General features: G+C 47.2%; 1 protein-coding gene across 6 annotated transcripts in view; it reads right to left on the bottom strand.

Annotated features, from left to right (window-relative positions):
• The window catches only part of GALNT18 (polypeptide N-acetylgalactosaminyltransferase 18), a 354140-nt gene that overhangs the window by 55349 nt on the left and 278443 nt on the right, over positions 1–20348 (bottom strand). For 5 of the 6 annotated variants that reach the window (XR_007144870.1, XR_007144869.1, XM_047823537.1 and 2 more), the window contains one exon: positions 6605–6790. The exons of the other annotated variant lie outside the window; for it this stretch is intronic. Coding sequence is in view for 3 of the 5 variants with exons in the window: in XM_047823537.1 (XP_047679493.1) it covers positions 6605–6790 (186 nt within the window). In the remaining 2 variants the exon portion in view is untranslated. The remainder of the gene's footprint in view (positions 1–6604; positions 6791–20348) is intronic. 6 annotated transcript variants of the gene reach the window in all.

Raw genomic sequence — 20348 nt, forward strand, 5'->3', positions numbered from 1 at the left:
TCACAAAGATGGCCGCTGCACGAATCTGCATGTGATCAGGAGAAGTATTTGGTATTCGACCATGGAGGCCTGAGTAACAAGAGAGTGTAGATACAGAAGAAATACATTTATTTTTCCCACCAGAATTTAGGTAACATAAAAATGTGAACCTACTACAGCCTGAAGTTTAAGTTCTAGACTGCTAAGGGGCAATGTCTTCTGAGTACTTCTAGATGACCTCATCTGTAATTTGCCTATTCCTCGGCTCCTGCCCAGAGAACTTTCCAGCAACTGCTACTTGGCCTTTCTCTGCTGGATCCAGGAAACATGCTAGACTAATCTCTGTGCCCCGGACCTACCGCTGAGCCTGGACTGTATTGATGAAAACTAGGTTGAGAAAATATTTATGAAGTATTACAGATAAAAGCTGGCAATAAATGTAACCTGCCACTCACCCCAGCCCCAGCACCAGCCCCACCCCCACCCCAAGGGATCTGTTAAGTATTAGCTCTTTAAACTTCTCTGCCCCTTATCCTGATATCACAAAGGTATTTGCTAGGACCCAGGCCTTCCCCTTCATGCTATCATCGCCTTTATCTGACAAATTAACACTGTGTCTCAGCATTTACGGGGAGCCACTGGAAGAATCTGTCTCTAGAAGGCCCCCGTGTTTTCCTAAAATTCTGGGTTCCCACAGGAAAACTTTCTTTTTACATTCAGGATCAAGGGAAAGTTGGTCTCTCTCCTTATCTAATCGAAGGTGGGAGAAATACCCATCAGAGGCTCATTTCTACTTCTAGAAGATCCAAGAATCAGAGCTTTGCTCTGCTTATATTTCTGGATATCATGCCCCTTTCCCCTTCCTATTTGTTAGTTGACTTCTGCCTTTCCATTTTAATGGTTCAGGACATCTGTACAGTGTATTTACTGTAAAATGCATCAAACTGTTTTCAGATTGGGGGAAGAAATTGAGAAATAAGCAAACTTTCTCAGAGAAGGTCACCTTGACCCTTATTATTAGAAAACAATAAATGTATCACCCCCTTTGCCAAATACTTAGTGGACTGAATAGAGTCCCCTGTAAAATTCGTGTCTACCCAGAACCTCCAAATGTGATCTTATTTGGCAATAGGATAATTGCAGACAGAATTCATTAGAGATCTGCAGATGAAATCATTCTGGATTTAGGGTAAGCTCTAAATGCAATGGCTAGTATCTTCATAAGAGATAGGAGGGGGGTGGCATTGAACACACAGAGTCATAGAGACAGAGGGAGAGACTGGAGTGGTGCATTTACGAGACGAGGAATATGCCAGGAGCCACCAAAAGCTGGAGAAGACGAAGTATCCTCCCCTAGAGCTTTTGGAGGGAGCACAGCACTGTCGTCACCTTGATTTGGGGCTTCTGGCCTGCAGAATTGTGAGAGAGTAATTTCTGTTGTTTAAAGCCACTCAATTTGTGGTAATTTGTGGTGGTGGCCCTTGGAAACAAATACACCCAGCCACACAAAAAGGTGGCCAGTATTTCCACCCGTGTGTGCAGCCACATACACAACATCTTGTAGCCAAACCTAGAGAAGGGCCATCACTTGTGCACCATGGTGAGTCATCCCTGGCACTCAACCTGTCTTTGGGCAAGAGAAGGTTGGGGGGGGGGGGCGGTGGCTAGAGTTCCCGAACCTGGTGTAAGAGAATATTGATGCTTTGCTGCAGGCTGACTTCCTGTATGTTGATAAACAAACTGATTTTCAATCAAAGTAGAAAGGATGCCAGAGCTGGCAGCTCCTCTGGCCATCCCAAAGCTTGGGACTGAACGTGGAAAGGAAGCAGGTCGTAGAGCTGGCGGACCTGGCTGGTGCATGGCAGGGGGAGGACTTGGCATAGAAGGCGACCGGGCAGGATAAATGCCCTGCAAGGGCATTTGAAAGCTGGGGTGGGAATGCAGAAGGTAGAGGCAAGACCACCCACACCGAGAGGTAAGTAAGACTTATCTGGTGCTTTTTCTACTTGCCGAGCACCCATCAGAGCCTTTATGTACATGAACTTATTTAATTTTCAAGGCAGCCACTGGGCAGGGTTGTGGGGTCTGACTCTCTACCTGCAGCTGGGATGCTGGAGGCAAAAGGTTAAGTAAACAGGTAACAGATGTGCTGTGGTTGAGCAGAAGGTCTTGATATAGCACCACAGCAAGGGCAGCCGAGAAAACTCTTGGGGAAGGCACGTGGGGCATGTGGCATCCACACTTCCTCCCTCTTTCTTTTTCAGCTCATCTTAAAAGAATTTTTTTTTAATGTTTATTTTTGACAGAAACAGAGCATGAGTGGGGGAGGGGCAGAGAGAGAGGGAGACACAGAATCCAAAGCAGGCTCCAGGCTCTGAGCTGTCGGCACAGAGCCCGATGCGGGGCTCGAACTCCCAGACCGCGAGATCATGACCTGAGCTGAAGTCGGACGCTCAACCGACTGAGCCACCCAGGCGCCCCTTCAGCTCATCCTTAGTACATGCCAGGTGCTGTCCTAAGCACTGTGCATCCAAAGAGGAAGAAGGCACAGACTGTGCTTGAAAGGAAGGCCCAGACAAGTAAACAGACTTCGTACACAGTGTGAAGCACAGAAGCAAACAGGGTGTTGAGGGAGAGCAGAAGAGGAAGGAGCCCTTAGTCCATCTCACTGTGTGGGGCAGCCAAGATGGTGGGGAGGGAAAGGCGAGCAATCAGAGAAGGCTTCCTGGAGGAGGTGACACTCAAGGTGAATTAAAGACTAGCAGGATTAGTTAATCTAGTATTACTCAAATCTGGCAGCCCCAAACCGGCACCCAGAGAGCTCTGAACAGGTTCTGGGACCACTACATACCTACTCATCACAATCTCTGAGGATGAGACCCAGAATTAATCAGCTGGTCTGCAGATCTGCTTTTAGGAGCCACTGACCGAGGGAGAAAGGAATTACACACACTGCCAGCAGATCCATTTGTTAATAAGCATCGGCGAGGTTTTCCTGAGCTCTGATCATGTGCCCTGGCTTGCGCTAGGCATGGTGACACAAAAATGAAGGATACAATCTGTCCCCAGGAAGCCTGTGGTCTAATGCAGTGGCTCTCAGCCTGGATGGATATTAGAATCCCTGAACAGCTTTCCAAAAAATGATCCCTGGTCCCCTTCCAAACCAATTAAGTCATAATCTCTGGAGCACAAGGGATTTTAATGTTCAGCCAGATTTGAGAGCCCCTGGGGGAGGGGAGAGAGAGAGAGAGAGAGAGAGAGAGAGAGACTTTTACACAATAGAACATTCTTTCACAGGATAGTGATTCAATGACACAGACATACATGCAAAGGGGGCACTTTCTCTAGCTGAGGCTGACTTTCTAGAGGAGGGGTCGCTGGAACTGAGTCTACTAGGATGGAGGGAAATCGGTAAGGGTGGATGCTGGGGGAGAGGCAGAGGGTAGGGAGTTCCAAGCAGAGAGGACAAAATGAGCAAACATACAGAGAGAAGAAATAGCATGGAATAGATGGGCAACTCTGGAGCTCTCACTGTCCTGCAGCCTACGGAAACTATAATACAGAGTGGGGGCAGGGGGTTATGGGTGGGCAGAGGGGTTTATGCCTGATCTGGTGCACAGTGGAGAGTCCGTTCAAGATTTTAAACAGGGCAATGATGTGGTCACTGTGAGTTTTTTAAAAAAAATTTTAATGTTTTATTATTTTTGAGCGAGATAGAGTACGAGTAGGGGAGGGGTAGAGAGGGGGAGACACAGAACCCAAAGAAGGCTCCAGGCTCTGAGCTGTCAGCACAGAGCCCGACGCGGGGCTCCAACCTATGAACCGTGAGATAATGACCTGAACCGAAGTCAGACACCTAACTGACTGAGCACCACCCAGGCGCCCCACTGTGTGTGTGTGTGTGTGTGTGTGTGTGTGTGTGTTTATTTTTATTTTTATTTTTTAAAGATAACTTTGGGTGGTGTGGAGGATAGATTTGAGGGGGATAAGTCTCAAGCCAGGGAAACCCGAGGCTCTTGTGCAGGAAAAGACAAGGCCTGAACTCAGACGTGAGGTGGGTAGGAACGGACAGAAGAGTTCAGTGATGGATTGGGAATGGGGCTTAAGGGAAAGGAGGCTCAGAGGAAGACGTGTTTCAAGCTTATAGATCTGGGAAGATGGTGGTATCCTCAACTGTAATGGGAGGGAGAACAGGAGCAGCTTTGGGGGGAAAAGATGTTCTCCATTTTTGGCAGATCCAGTCTAAAGTGCCTGAGGGAGCACTCAGGAGATCGACGTGCAGCCGCAGGTCTGAAGCTAAAGGCAGAAGTCAGGGCTAGAGGTATTAGTTAGGAAGTCGTCAATGGATAGATGGTAGGAGGACCCAGGAATAGATGGGACCACCAGGGAGTAAAATGAGAGTGGTTGGCCAAGGGTGGATGCCTGGGTGCACTTAAGCATCCAGGGGAGGTAAGCATTGCCCACAGGGAATTAGGAGCAATCAGAGAGAGGTGGGGATATCCTGGGGTGTGGAATCAAGGATCCAAGCAAGTACAGAATTTCAAGGAAAAGGTGGGATCCTGGAGGCTAAAGACTTTAAAATGTCCATTAAGCAGTTACGATGCTTTGTCAAAAGCAGTTTGGGGGCAATACGGGGATGTGACTTGAGAAGTGAATGGAGGGGAGAAAGTGTTGACTTTTTCCAGAAGTCTCAGAAGAGGCAGGAGATGGAGTCTGGACAAAGCAGGGAATAGTGGGGGTCAAGAGATAGACTTTTAGAAAACACACTGACCACCTTCTCCATCTGAGGCTTTATCCTGGACACTCCCACTGCTCATCTGCCTTCCCTTTTTTATTAAAAAAATTTTAATGTTTATTTTTGAGAGCGAGAGAGAGGGAGACACGGAATTTGAAGTGGGCTCCAGGATCTGAGCTGTCAGCATAGAACCTGATGTGGGGCTCTAACTCATGAACTGTGAGACCATGATCTGAGCTGAAGTCGAATGCTTAACTGACTGAGCCACCCAGAAGCCCCTTATCTGCCTTTCTTGAGTTCACTTCCCTCTCATCCTACCCATTTGACCAGGTTTGAACTACCCTCTGAGAAGTCACAGACACACACTGAGTTTCATCATTTTCCAGTTACTTTTCTCTCTTGGTTCTCTGCCATTCATTGGATTTACTATCCACTTCAACATCTATCAGCCACTACGAGGGGAGAGGGCTAAAAGATTTGCAGCTTTGGGGTACAGAGAGAAGGGGGCAGGAGTGTGGACAGGACTCTAAGAGACTACGGATCTATGATACTTCACTGCTAAGTTCCTGGGGGACTTTCCAAGTGTTCTTAACATTTTGCTATCAGAGGACACCCACAGTGGGGCTCAGCATGCTCCCAAGAATACTGTGATCCAACTCCCACAACCACAGATGGGTCTAGAAGGCACTGCTGTTTCCCTAGAAACACTCCCACTGTCAGGGATGCAATCCTGGGGCTGGTTCATTAAGGTTGCTCACACTCTGGCTGGTACTTCTTGGCTCCTCTTCTCCCTACTGGTGAAATGTCACTGGTCGTGGGAGTACACATCCCAACCCCACCCCACCCCACCCCACCCCACCCCACCCCACCCCACCCCCTATGATAGTGGAGGTGATGGGGGCTGCCTAAAAGCTCCTGCCCATGGTCCAGGTAACCTTCAATCACTCTGCCAGAGCAACATTAGCTGGGTGGAGAGATCAGGGAACAGGACCTTCATATGGAAACGTTACGCAAAAATCAACCATTTCTCTATTAGGAAGAGAGAACTGAAGCTTTTTAAGGGATTCCCAAGGGGAAAGAAGGAGGTCATGCAGTCAACGGCTATCTCACATAGTGCAACATAACCAATGATCTCCAGGCAGACAGGCCGGTAAGCAGATTGGGATCCCGTGGCTGGCATCTGTTGGGGTTCTCCCAACTCAGTGGTCCAAGGTCATTTCCATGTGACACATGACAAGGCAGAACCAATCTACTAGAGAAACATTGCTTTTTCTCTGGCATTTCTTAAATGTAGGTGATAAGAAGGATAGAGGACAGTGGCAGGCAATGATGAGATTCTGTGATGATTAGAAACCACCCAGAACAGTTCCCTTCTCCTCCTGAGGGTCATGTGAGAGTGTATCCCCTCCTCATGCATGTGGTTCCAGAAATCCCAAAGGCATATGGACATTCCTATTGCTCTGGTCACAGGTTCGATGGAGAAGCCTAAATACAGTCTACAGGGAGATTAAAGGGCACTTTGGTGAATTTTGGTAATTGCTGGTATATTTGTACAGCAGAGAGGCTGAGGACCTAGACATGAAGTAAAGTTGGAGCCACCCGGTCCAATGTTCTCATTTAAAATGAGGATAACTGAGGTCAGGAGAGAAGAAGTCTTTCTTTAAGCATGCTGACCAGGGACAGGGGTGGGGATAAGACATGGCTTAGTGCCTCACAGTCCGCCTCTTTTCTCCCACATGTAGTATCTTTTGGGGCTGAGAGTCTACTCTACCATGGATAATAAGACTCTTCCTGATCTATAGGAAAAGGGGTTAGTCCCATATTTTTTGTGTTTTAATGTTTTTTCTGACCAACCCTCCCCAAAACCCCATCCCCACAGGGGCTTCCTACCTCTTGGGGTATGTTCCATGCCATGTAGACATGGCTTTTAAATTCATCCATCCAGACTTCAGCCACCCTGAGGGCATTCCTGCGGACATGGGCTGTGAGGTCCTCGGTGTAGGGCTTGTGGGCTCGCTCAATGTGGGCAATCCGAGAACAAGGCAGGACTTCCACGCTCCCGCCACACTGCCACACCTGTAGAAGACACAGAGTCACTCACCAGTGCCCAGACCTGACTCTGAGCCACTAAAGTAGGCCTTAGGTGACCATTCAATCTGAGCATGAACAACTCCAGCTCTCTTCATCTTGTCTCTCCAGACTACTATCTACAGAGGGGGTGAGCTCTACCTTATTTCTACTCCTATAGCAGGAAGGTTATTGAGTCCTTATTTTGTGTCTTGTTTCTTGTTGCTGTGGATTTACCAGCAAAGAATGCACCTTCTTTTTCCATCCCTTCCATTCCTGCAAAGAAGAGACTAGACATTGTGTGACCAATGATCTGGGTTCTCCTAGCCCCTGACAGAGAAGTTAACAAAAATCTTCATAATGGTCTCTGCAGCAATGCTTGACCTAGAGGAACCAGTAGAGACTCCCAGCAGAGGTATCATCCTAAAATGGACCACATGGGCCGGACAGAGATTAGTGATCACCAGAGGGAGTGAGCCTGTTGCCCTTCTCCTGGTCTGTCTCTTCCTGGGCCCTGAGTTCTAATAGAACCCAAGAGAGAGGGAGATACAAAGAAGGCAATCATGTGAAACTTCTCGCTGACCTCAGTGACTAGGAGCTTGAATCAGATGCAATTTGACTTCAAAAAATAAAGAAAAATGATCTTCTCTTCTGAGTGCTGAAGGACAGTGTCTTGGAGGTCTTGCACAAATGTTGCAGCCACTCTGAACTTCCAATGTTCTTGGACGTGCACATTTTTTTTGTCATTGTAGAATGCTACTCCTCCAGCTGAAAAAATGTAATCTCTCAAGATCCTGACCACATGACTTCTCTGTTGTAGAGTCTTTGCTCAATTTTGGGGGCAGAACCAATTTCTCCCTCCTCTGGTCCCCAAGCTCTTGATATCGCAACTTCCTGCTTACCTGTCAGCCTCCTTCCCTCACTTCGTGTTCCTAGATGGAAAGAACTCCTGTCTCCTTCATTTCTCATCCCTAGCACTAACACAGGCCTGGTATATACAGGTACTTAGTAAGTACTTGTTGAATCAATATATGGATGATGATACTTAATCACTCAATCACTATATGATTGATGCTTAATAAATGTGGGATGAATCCGAAATACCTGGCCAGAGCTGATGAATGAAGCTTCTGAGGGAAAATAATCATTATTTCTTGGTGGATAGCAGTGATCACCTGTCAGATACTGTCAACCAGATAATTTGGTAAATAATGTTCACACTTATAACCTGTATCCATCAATGATAGGTTTGCATCTAAGATAAGGTCAACTTTGTTTTTCCTTTGTTTTTTTTTTTTTTTTTTTGAGTATAGTTAACATACAGTGTTGTATTAGGTTCAGGTGTACAATACAATGATTGGAAAATTCTATACATTTCTCATTGTTCATCAAGATAAGTGTTCTATAAGGTCAACTTTGGATTTCACTAAGTTACTCTGTGTGTGTGTCAGGAAGAGAATGCCTTCTGTTCCACCCGTCTGTTTCACAACAGTTGGTCCCTACAGACTGTCAGAGTTGGAAGGCAACTGATCGCCTTTCCACTCTCTGAACTTGTCTTGCCTTCAGTATATAATTTATGGCCAGTGGAAAAGACACAAGCGTTCGCACTGAGGGTCCACCATGTACCAGGCACTGGACTGTGTATGTGGGTAGGTAGTATAGTGTGGTGGTTATGAGCAGAGGGTTTGGAACCAGACTGCTTGGGTTCAAATCCTGGCTCTGTTTCATGCTAGCTGCGTGACCTTGGGTACGTCACTCAATCTCATTGTGTTTCAGTTTCCTCCTCTCAAATGGGGATTAAAATAGTACCTCTTTCATGAGATTCCCGAGGAGATTAAAGTGATTATATACAAAGTGCTTAGGAACATGCCTGGCACATAATCATGTCATCAGCTCAGCTCTTACTAAACAAATTATATTCAGCAGGATCTTTAGAATAACCCTGTGTTACAGTGGTTATTGTCTCCAATTCCAAATAGGGAAACTGAGACCAAAGGCTGTCCCTTGTCCAAGGCCACACGGCTGGTACTGAAGAGAAAAGGATCTGTCTGACCTCCACTGAAGCTTAGGCAGGAGAGGAAGCCATGGAAGGCCTCAGGCTGTGCACCTTCATTTCCATGACCCGTACATTCTGGGGCTCGTGCTGATTTCCAATTCACTTTGCTGAGATTTGCAATGAAAGCCTATGAATACTGTGAACATGTTACTGACAACACAGAGAGTCAGGGTAATTATTCTTTTGCAACCGGAACGGAGGCTATTACTTGGCATATTTCAGCAACACAACATAGAACATGATTTGTAACAAAGCTCTTTTATTACAAGACCTGTTTCTCAAAGAGTCGCTTCACCATTTCGCTTTAGAGTGGGTGCCTCTGCTGTGGTTCTGATCACAAGGGTGGCAGCTGTACCTCCTATGCCCTCTAAGCGCACGGTAAGAGGAATGGTGTGAACTCACTGTTGGACTCTCGAATCCACTCCTGTTTTCCTTTTCTTTGACCACGGCCCTTGTCTAGACCACTGTCATGTCTCACTTGAACTCTGGAACAGCCTCCAAACAACCGATCTCCCTCCTGCCTTCCTCCTCCAGCCTCTTCGCCTCCCTGCGGCCAGAGTGATCCTTTTAAAGTGTAGGGTGGATCACATCCCCTGCACCACACATTTCCCAGCATGGCCCTGAGGCCGTGAGGCCTCCTGGGGCCCAGCCCTGCCCTGCCTGTCCCTCCAGCCTAGTGCTGGCTCCCCCATATGCTCTATGCCACAGCCACGCTGACATGTTCTACATCTCCCAGCATGCATGTTTGTCCTCCCATCTCTGGATTTCTGTACATACAATTATATACCCCGCCCGTGCCAAAGCTCTCCTTTAGACACGTGCTAAATGGTGCCTGGACAGATCATGGGTTTCCAGCAGAGTTGGAGTGGCTGGGCCAGTGGGAGGACATAGTGTTTGAAAGCACAGCTTTGGAGCCAGCGAGAACTAAATTCAAACATTTTGCCTCTGCCACCTGCTGCAATTCTACCTTGGGCCGGTCACTTCTCCCAAGCCTCAATTTCGCCCAGGAGAAGAGGGGGATGTGCAGATTCATCATGTTCAACCCTGGTGCTTCAGTCTGAGCACCGCATGGATGGCAGTCAAGGAGGTAGGGGCAGGACATCTGGGGTCATTCTGTCCCCACTGCATGCCTGCTGACGGGTGACTGTGGGCCACTTAACCTCTTGTCTATGAAACACGCATAATAGGTTGTTCCTGCACAGGGCTGTGGGCTCGGGAAGCCCTGCAGCAAGCCCTCAACATGCACACATTATTATTTTATAATAACCTTATCATCGCTGCTATTTGGCTCTTCCTGAACATCCACCTTTGGGGGAGAAAATGACTGCAGAGGACTCCCACGTCTGGCTAAAGCCCAACAGAGGAGAGATAGGCTGACTTCCAGAGTGCCTGGCCCAGTGCAGTAGGGTGAATCAGGCTCCTCCTTAGAGACTAGGAGCACTTGTTAATCTAGAAGTCACTCCCACTCTCCTACCTTCTCTGCAAAGGAATTCATCTATAGAGGGGGTGACGGCATCTGTCTTGAATGCAGCCTGTGGGTTCCTAGCAGTCTCTGGGCATTGGAGCAGAAGATGTGGATTTGGCATGTTTACCCTGCTGCTTCTGGACCCTGCCCAATGACAATGAAATACACAAGAGGAAGTCCATGATCTCTGATCCCCAGGTGGTAAGTGGCTCTGCTGACCAATGACTTGACACAGAGAGACTCTCAAAGGTCTGACCCACAGCTGATCTTGGAGACCCTCTCATGGAGGGTAGACAAAGGATAGGAAGGAAAATCACTGGCATTTGGACCTTCTGGAAAATGATATCATAAAACTTCCATGGAAGCTTGGTGTGGGGGAAGGCAGGGGTGAGGAAATGAGGAAGGGGAGCTGCATCTGAGACATGTCACAGCTGGTGTGAGGTAGAAAGACCCAAACCAGATAGAAACTACAGACAGGAATGATTGTGCCAGAGAAGCAGGGCCACTGGATGGACGGTAAAGGTGTGGGACACAGTGATGGCTTAGCCTTGCAAGTTCCATGGGGTGAGGGTGCCAAGGGGAGAGAGGGCAGGAGAGGTGGGTACCAAAGACATGGCTGAGAAGTGAAGGTCAAGGGTCAGTAACCAAGAAGGCAGATGAGGTCACAGGGCACAGGAAGCAACTACAAGATGGAGAGCTTGGTTTTTACATGGGGTGCATGTGACCCCAACTTGTTATCACAAGTGAGACACATGCTCAGTCCCACAGCTTCTGGGGATACTTGACACATGTAAGCCCTGGATGTAGGCTAGATCTTGTGGCTTCTGGATGGGCCCTGGGAAATATAGTTCTTGACCACACCAAGTTTCTTCCTGTCTCTGTGCCCTCACACCTGCTACTCCATCTTTCTGGGATAAATCCCCCCCCCCCCCACTGTTACCCAGCTCAAATATTACCTTCTTTGACCTGCCCATTAGATCCCCTCAGAATACTTACAGTGCCCTACCCTTTTTCTTGGGAACACTTATTCATAATACTTCCACTTATGTGTTTATTCAAGTCTGTCCTCTGCTCCCTGCTAGACTATAAGCTCCAGGAAGACAAGGATCATGTTGTATTCAGCAGCACCAGGCATATGGTATACATTCAATAACATAAACTGTTATTTCAATGAGTGATTCCAGCAATCTCCGAGTCCTGGGCTTTCACTAACTATGGAGAAGTGGTTTTAACTCGCTCAGCTGGATCCCCTAATAAAGGCCATAAACATAAAATGTGGCCAGATTTGACTGAACACAATGACTTCCTTCAGACCCAAGCAGTTTTTCAGCGACGCTCTGACATTTAAGTGCACACTGCTGTAACTGAAGAGAGTCACTTTGGCTGCAGAGCGTAAATGAATGTTGTAAAACCTGGCAAGGCATCAAATGAGTGTGGTGGAAAGCAGGCGGCTTCATCTTGTGGAACGACGAACTAGTGTGGAGAAAGCCCTCGGCCTGGCCAGTGTTTGCAAACACCCACAGAGGAGATGCTGGCCTTGCCCTCAGGTGGGACCAAGAACCGGAAGTAGACGGTAAACAACAGTTAAGCAGCATGAAGTCTCACTCACCACCAGCCCTTCCCAGAGAGCCCTAATCCTATTAGTGTTTCCAGAAAGATGGAGCATCCACCTGGGAACCATCTGGGAAGGCAGGTCTTGGGGGCTGATGGAAGAGGGTTTCCATCCTGCCTCTGTTGCCCATTAGCCTTTGACCTGAACCTGTCTTTGGGTGTCAGTTGCCTTTTTATTGGGGATAATGATACCCTGGCAGGTTTAAAAGAGATGCTGTATGAAAAGCTGCCACTAGCGAAGACAGGCATGTAGTGGGTTCTTAGGGAAAGGTCAGGTTCCCTTTCCCCTTCCAGGCTGGGAGCTGCTGCTAAAAGGTCAGGGTCAAAGGATTTGAGTTTACGTTCTGTTTGTCACTTCTATAAACAAGGCTGTTTCCCTCCCAGGCCTCAAGTTTCTCCTAGCTGCCAAATGGAGGAACGGAACTCAGTGATGTGATAGATCCCTTCTACTTGCATTTTGTGAGTCTACGTTTTCTTGCCAGTACCTCAAATGATGCCCAGTATTTTGAGACGTGACTGGCAGAGTCGTAAATCCGAAGTTGTAAAACAGAGAGACACTGGAGGGAGGCGACAGGATACAGCTTGACCATTTCTCCCACTCAGACTCATGATCACTCTGCAGTCTATGTCAAGGAGAGCAAATAATACTTCCATGATAAATGCATTTGCTTGTTAATGTCCTTCTGAAGCACCGTGTTGAAGATTCTGAGGCTCTGAATCCTTCTGAGAAGGATTCCCCGGGCTCAACAGAAAAGTGTGCCACAGTTTATTAGTGATGCTTCCTGGAGGCAAGGGATTGGGGGTGGTGGCATCTCCGCCTTGTACTCCATAGACCTAGACCACAGGACCCCAAATCCTGTCCAGCTTTTATCTCCACATGACTTTTAATGAGCTCTTTGCTCTTGGCAAAATGTTCCCCCTATTCCTTTAGCATAAAAAGCCTCCTTCCTGCTCTCCATCCATCCAAAGCCAGCCTGGCCCAGTTCCTCCAAACTCCTGAAACACATGATTTGTACCACTCCTGTGGTCCGTATTTCTTGGCTCATGTTGTTAATTATCTTTTTTATGTGTAACTGTTTCTCCTAACTTGGCTGTGAAATGCAGCAACCAGAGTAGAAAGCCAAACCAGGCAGGCTCGGGGAAGAAAGACAAGGAGGATGGAGGTTGAGGCTGAGGCCTGAGAATAGCTGGCAGAAGACGAGAAACTCATTTCCAGGGTGGTTGTAGGGTCAGAAATGCAGGCAAACCAAGACGCTGACCAGGGCTGTGCAGGGCCCCTATTCCTCAGGTGTCTTTCCATTCTGCACCCTGGGCACTTGGCTCACCTTGGCCCTAGGCCTGGTCCTGCATGGGAGTAAGAAGGGAAGAGGGGTCAAGTCTGGGCAAAGCTAAGACAAATGCCAGAAGCCACCAGCAAACTGAGGTCAAGGGCGTGAGGCAGAAGAGGAGCCAGGATGGGGACAATGTAAAACATGGAGCCAAACTCCCTCTAAAATGCACCTCACTCCCATACTTGCAACTTTTAGTCTCCAGAGAAAAGACCATATTCCTTAACATGATTTGCAAGACCTCTGAGACCTGGTCCTTTCTGTTTGCTGCAGCTTCCTGTTTCATGCTATGCTCTCCTGTTACATCAACTTCTTAGTTCCTAGGATAGACCTAGGATTCCTAGTCTCGGATTCCTGCCCTGCACCTCATACCATTCCCTTTACTGGAATTTTCCTCCCCTCCCCCTGCCCGCAGCAATACATTTATTTGCCTAGTGATTCCTACCTACATTTCCTGGCTGTCCTAAATTGGCTTAAATACCTCTGCTACTCATTGCCGTATTACCTATACTTCCTCTTGCACAGCACTTACAATAACTGTGTGCAAATGTACAGTTTAAAGACACATAATATAAGGAAAATCTATTTACCTAGCACCCTGCTTACAAAACAGTACATTAGCAGTAACTCAGAAAACTCTGTGTGCTCTTCCTTATCCCAAAGGTAACCCATTATCCTGAATTTTGTTAATTTCCTTGCCATCAACCTAAACTATCTATATTTGGTTTTATCTGTTTTTGAATGCTACATAAATGAAAGCATATCGTCTGCATTCTGCAACCTGCTTCTTGCTTCGTTTATTTTCATCACCATGGTGTTCCACTGTATAAATATACAGCAGTTTACTTATGCATTCTCTTGTTGGTCGACAGTCTGGTTGTTTCCAGTATAATGAGGAGCGCTCCTTGGAACATTCTTATGCACGTCTCTTGGTGCCCAAGAGCAGGCGCCTCTCCACGTATTTACACTGCGGTGGAATTTCTGAGGCACAGGTTATATACACATTCGACTTTCCCCAGGAAGGTGAAAATCTTCCAAAGCGAGTACACCAAGCTCTGCTCCCACAGCGCAGATGAGCACTCCTGTTGCTTTGCAATCTCACCAACATTTGGTTCTGTCCAACGTTTTAATTCTTGCCGATGGGTGTGGAATTCGCTCTCACTGGAGCTTCAGTTTGTAACTCCTTGACTTTCAGTGAGCTGGAGCCCTTCCTGTTTACAGATCTGCACTACCAGACTGTGAGAGAAGACCCAAGGCCACCTAGCTCTCATGAGGGAATCCCTTGGGCCTCCACGATAGGTGCTTGATAAATCGTTCCTGCATGAACGCAGGATCAAGAACCTGGCCTGACTTCTGAATTATCCCCAGTGCACTTTACTTGGTGCTCTTCCAGGATCACAAGGGTTGATATTGCATTATTTTAGAGTGTAAGAAAACATTTTTAAAGTCCATGCTTATCTTCCACCGGACCCCATGGAAAAACACTCCCTGGGGATACAGTTTCCCCAAGCCCTCTTCTTTTTTTTTTTTAAATTTTTTTTTTCAACGTTTATTTATTTTTGGGACAGAGAGAGACAGAGCATGAACGGGGGAGGGGCAGAGAGAGAGGGAGACACAGAATCGGAAACAGGCTCCAGGCTCTGAGCCATCAGCCCAGAGCCTGACGCGGGGCTCGAACTCCCGGACCGAGAGATTGTGACCTGGCTGAAGTCGGACGCTTAACCGACTGCGCCACCCAGGCGCCCCATCCCCAAGCCCTCTTCTTGTCAAAACACTGCCACAGAGTCCTCTGGACAGAATTGATGCTTAGGGAAAAAAAAATGATGCTTTTTCTTGGAAGGTGTCCCTGAAGGGGTCTGATTTTGGGTCAACCCTAAGAAGCACTTGAAGCACTTTCCCTGTGTGAAAGGGAGTCTTCATAACTATCAGAAAGCAGCAGGAGGATCCATCTGGCAGAATTCCAAAAAGAGACCAGCTGGGCTGGAATGTCTGGAAGCTTTTCATGAAGAAAAAGTTAAAAGGCTGTTTTGCAGGGTCTTGAGATTTGCTGAGATAGCTGCTTCCCTACAGGAAACCCGGGGGCTGCAATGGCCCCAAGCTCAGCAAACTAACCCATCATACACAGGGGACTCTGCTTTTCCTCAGACGCCACTGCTCTGTTAAGATTGGGGCCATGGGAGTTCACTTCCTCATGGGAAATTTCACGAGGATTGCTTTGCAAATTGAGATCAGAAGGCATCTTTTAATGGTTCCAACCAAGTAGAGTTTATTCATGGTTACTTCAGGTCTCCTTCTAGCTAACAGGCCTGGTTAATATTGCCCACACTCAAGCTAAGTTGGATTCATGACAAAATGGAAGGAGCCGGGCCTGAACATACGGAGGCTGGCAAAGCTGAGACCGGAGTAGGGTGGTCTTCAAGGGTGTGGTAGACTCGTACTGCTCACTAATATGTCTGTGCTCCTTTACATCTCCCATCCTCCCTTGCTGTCAGGAGGGACCATGTGAATAGCTGTGCCCAATGAAATAAATAGCTGCCACTTCCTGGCCAAGGGCAGTAAGTATCCCATGTGGGAAGTCCATGAACATGTCTACCTCCCTCCCTCCCAATCTGCTGGATGTTTAAAGCAGGATGACCCTGAGGTTCAAATATGGGTAACCCCCCAAAGGAAGCTACCTGAGTCACCACGTAGAGAATGGCTGCCCAGGACAGCCTCCCACCTCTCAGGAGACCGATGTGAGCAGCAAACAAACTCATCCTGGGTTAAGCCTCTGTGGTTTGGGGGCTACTGGTGCAGCTTTTGATCACCTCCCTGATGAATACAAGCTGCCAAAGAGGCAAAGTGACCAGAGAGGCTCGGCTCCTGCAATACCGATAATCAGGGGTTCAGTCTACTGAGTGGGACTTCGTAGCAGAAAGTCCCAGGCGTTGGGAGAGACTATTCAGAAGGCAACAACTTCCCAACTGCAGGTGATAAGTGCATTCCGAACATGACGCCACCAGAGGCCGAGGGTACAGACAGTAGGTCTAGTCCCAAGGAGTGGGAGAGGGAGCTAGCTACCACGGGCAGGCAGGGTGTCGGACCTTCGCATAACAGGCTGTAGGTGAGAGTCTGCTTCATGTTCAGAACAAGAACAGAGGTCAAAAAGCTAAGAAGCCAGCAGGGTGGAAAAGGAAAAGGTTGGGGTTTGGCGGTCACACACAGTCCAGAGTTCCTCAGACCGCTAGACAGCAGCCCTGTGGTGGCTCCGCTACTTCTGGAGCCGGCCAGGTGAGTCTGGGGCCGGAGCTGCACCCCAGCCTTGGTCAGGCAACACTGTCTTGACAGGGCTGACCCTTACAGCTTCCCAGGCATGGCAGACAAGCCAGGCTAATTCCAATCCAGGCATTTCTATAGAGCCCAAACTATAGAACCCCCCACGCTCTGAGAAAGAAGTATTGACTAAGTTCCAAATCAGGGTCCCATTGACACGTGTGCTGTCTACTGTAATCAAGTCTTTGTTTTGAGCTAAGATCTCTGGCCCCATTACCATCATGGATGCTTCCAGAGAATAATAATAAGCTTGAATGTCACGGGGACTCGGGGAGCAATTTTCTGAAATCCAAATAAAACTCTTCTCATTGCTAGTCTGAGAGTCATTTTTATCAGATAACTTGGCCCATCCATTTACTCCAGAGTGCTCAGTGCCCTCTCTGGTGCATTAAGTCCCTTTGAATTGCTGTGAGCATCTTCTCCTTGTGGACATATTCAGAAAATCCCACTCTATCCAGCTGCTATTCAAAGCTGAGCCCCTGGACTATGTTTAATTTATACTTTGCTATATGAAGATGAGCCACTTACTCATTTAAAGTGTTTCCTTTTTTATGTCTTTAATCAGTGGCTGTTTCTTTCCTCTCTGAGAAGCTTAATCTAATCAGAAACGAATCCTACACATATGAATGGCTCATTAACATGTCCCAATCAAATTCAAATTGACTGTCCATATCAGATGCCCCCTCAAAAGGGTGACACTGGCCCAAAGGACGACTCTTTGGACTAGTGTCTGAAGAATATAGCCCATGGTAAGTTAGGGGGGGTCCTTTCTGAAATGTAGGGCAACCAGGAACCACTGGAAGAAAGGATACACTGTGTCATCACTACCTCCCTATCCCCAGCATATTGGTGGGCATATGACTCAGTGACATATGAGATGGCATAGGTGGGAAAGTTTGGCAGACCCTGGGCACAGACCTTAGAGGAAGCTATGTGTCTGGCTCAAGCATCACCCTCACAGTTGGCTCAGTGGGACCCTTGAGGAATACTATTCAGATAATAAAAAGGAATCTGAGATGCTGAACATTCTCTTACTCAGAAATGGTATTTGTTCTAAGCAACCTTCCTCTTGCTCCATTGGAATTCAGATTTAAAAAGCTGGTGTGCTGGGTCTTTGCTTAAAGAGATTTGCCCTTTTCATGCGTGTCAAAATGAATTGTCAGCTTGGGCATCATCTCTGAAAGGTACCTATGGCACACTCACATTAAAAATGGGATTTATGGGGCGCCTGGGTGGCGCAGTCGGTTAAGCGTCCGACTTTAGCCAGGTCACGATCTCGCGGTCTGGGAGTTCGAGCCCCGCGTCAGGCTCTGGGCTGATGGCTCAGAGCCTGGAGCCTGTTTCCGATTCTGTGTCTCCCTCTCTCTGCCCCTCCCCCGTTCATGCTCTGTCTCTCTCTGTCCCAAAAATAAAATAAAAAAAAAAAATGGGATTTACAAAGGAGATAGGCATTGCAGTATAGAACTGAAGGAGCCCATCATTTCCCAGGCGAGCAAAGTGAGGCTCAAGGTCACGTGATAACTTAGAAGCAGATTAGGAAATGTACCCAAGACCTAGGCCTCTTGAGAGACAGGAGGTCACTGTGGTTCAGAGGCCAGGCTCAGGGGTTAAACAGTGTTGGTGTCAAATCCCACACTTCTCATTTGCTGGACTGGCGACTTTAGGCAACTCATTTCACCTTCTAACATTCAATTTCCTTGTCTGTGAAATGGAGACAAAAATGACACACTGAAAAAACAGTTGTTGTGACAATCAAATGAGCTACGTCCCTCTCTGCTCGAGATTTATATATCCCGCTGCCTACATGTTACCTCCACTTGTGTATCTCTGAGGCATCACAAGCTTGCCTTGTGCAAAACCAAGTTGTCGATTTCCTTCCCTGCCTCCCCGTCATCCCCTAGTCTTCCCCTCATCCAACTAATAGCCCAAGCCTAAAACCTACATCAATAATGACATAATCCATCTGTAATCCCAATCCTCTTTCTCCCCTCCACGACCAATAATACACCAGCAGTCAGTTCTACCTCCTAAGTATAGCTTAAGGTTAATCACACCTCTCAATCTGCAGAGTCAACAGCCTGGTCTAAGCCACTATTATCTTTGTGTAGACAACCCTATCAACAGCCTCCTAAAGTCTCTTTCCTTCAATCCTTGTTGCCCTGCAATCCTTCTACAACTATGAATCAGATCATGTCCCTTCTCTGCTTTAGTTCAATTCAACAATCATTTATTGACTACCCACTCTGTGCCAGGCACTGTTGTACGAGATGGGCATTTTGTCACTGAAAAATACATACAAAATCCCTGACTTTGTGGAACTTACATTCTGTGTTTTTTTGCCATAGCACTTGCTAGGGACAGAATTGTGTACCGCTCCACCAAATTCATATCCTGAAGCCCTAACTCCCCCATGTGACTATATTGGAATAGAGCCTTTTAAGGAGGTGATTAAGTTAAATGAGTCATAAGGGTGGAACCCTGATCAGACAGAACTGGTATCCTTATAAGAAGACAAAGAGACATTAGAACACTCTCTGTACCATGTAAGGACACAGTGAGAAGGTGGTCGTTTACAAGTCAGGAAGAGAAGTCTTACTAGAACCCGACCATGCAGGAGTCCTGATCTCAGACTCCTAGCTTCCAGAATAGCGAAAAAATAAATTTGCATTGTTGAAGCCACCTTGGTATTCTGTTATGGCAGCCCAAGTTGATTAATAGAATAGCACTTCCTGAAATTTGTAACTGTATATTTATTCTGTGTTCTCTTTTATCAGCTGTCTGTGCTATTATGCCATTAGCTCTAAGAGGGAAGGGGCTGTGCTTATTTTCAAACACTGTATGTCCAATGTCAAACATTGTAGGCCCAATGACACCTACAACAGCCACCTAGCGACGTGAAAGGAGAGAACTGCATTAAATGCACACATCAAAGTATAAGTCCAGTGACCATATGTCCTGGTTTGCCCCTGATAATATTGGTTTTTACCTGTTGTTCCAGTGTAACTGCTGGTAGTACTTTCATTCTCAAAACTGTTCTGGTTGGGATAAATTGTAATTTACTTAGATATTTATTATTTATTTATATATGCTAAGCTCATAGGGCACGACTTGATTTCAGAAATGCTGAAATCCAAGAAAAGCAACTCTCTTGAAATCATGACTCATGTTTTCTCTCCCCTACTTCAGGATTTCTTTCCATCGCTACAATCCAGTGCAGAAAATTACACAAGTCACTGACGAGCAGCATCCGAAGCAGGCATAATGAATACAGTGGGGGCACAGCACATCTGCGGTTCCAGCACCTGCCGGGTCCTGCAGCAAGCAAGGACAGGGACCGGGGCCGGTCCCTTGAACTTTCCACAGCTAGACAGACAGCACACACTTAGAGTCAGGATCTATGGGAGTAAATGTTGTTTCCTGGGGTAGTTTACAGCAGGGGTTAACTCTGTCTTCAGGACTGACTTTATGTTCGGGAAGTTTTGCTTGATAGCAAAACTTGTGTGTAAGGGTAATTTCTGTAAAGAGTCACTCACAAGCACTGGATACTTATCTGTATCCTGCCTCTTGCATCGCTTTACAAAGTAAAGAGCATTTGTAATGGGAGTAGATGTCTCTGAATTCCCCTTCTGCAATTGCAGATTTATGAAGATCAGGTCTCATCAAAAGAACACAACAGTGTCTGGAAGAGGAGGACAAAGAGGAGGGGGAGCGGGAGGAGGAGGAAGAGCCCCGGCTCACTTGCTATCTGTCATTCTGAGGGACTGAGTTTGGTCTCAGCTGATGGTCCCTTCCTGG

This window comes from Prionailurus viverrinus, chromosome D1 (genome assembly GCF_022837055.1).
Source record: "Prionailurus viverrinus isolate Anna chromosome D1, UM_Priviv_1.0, whole genome shotgun sequence".
NCBI classification, from domain to species: domain Eukaryota; kingdom Metazoa; phylum Chordata; class Mammalia; order Carnivora; family Felidae; genus Prionailurus; species Prionailurus viverrinus.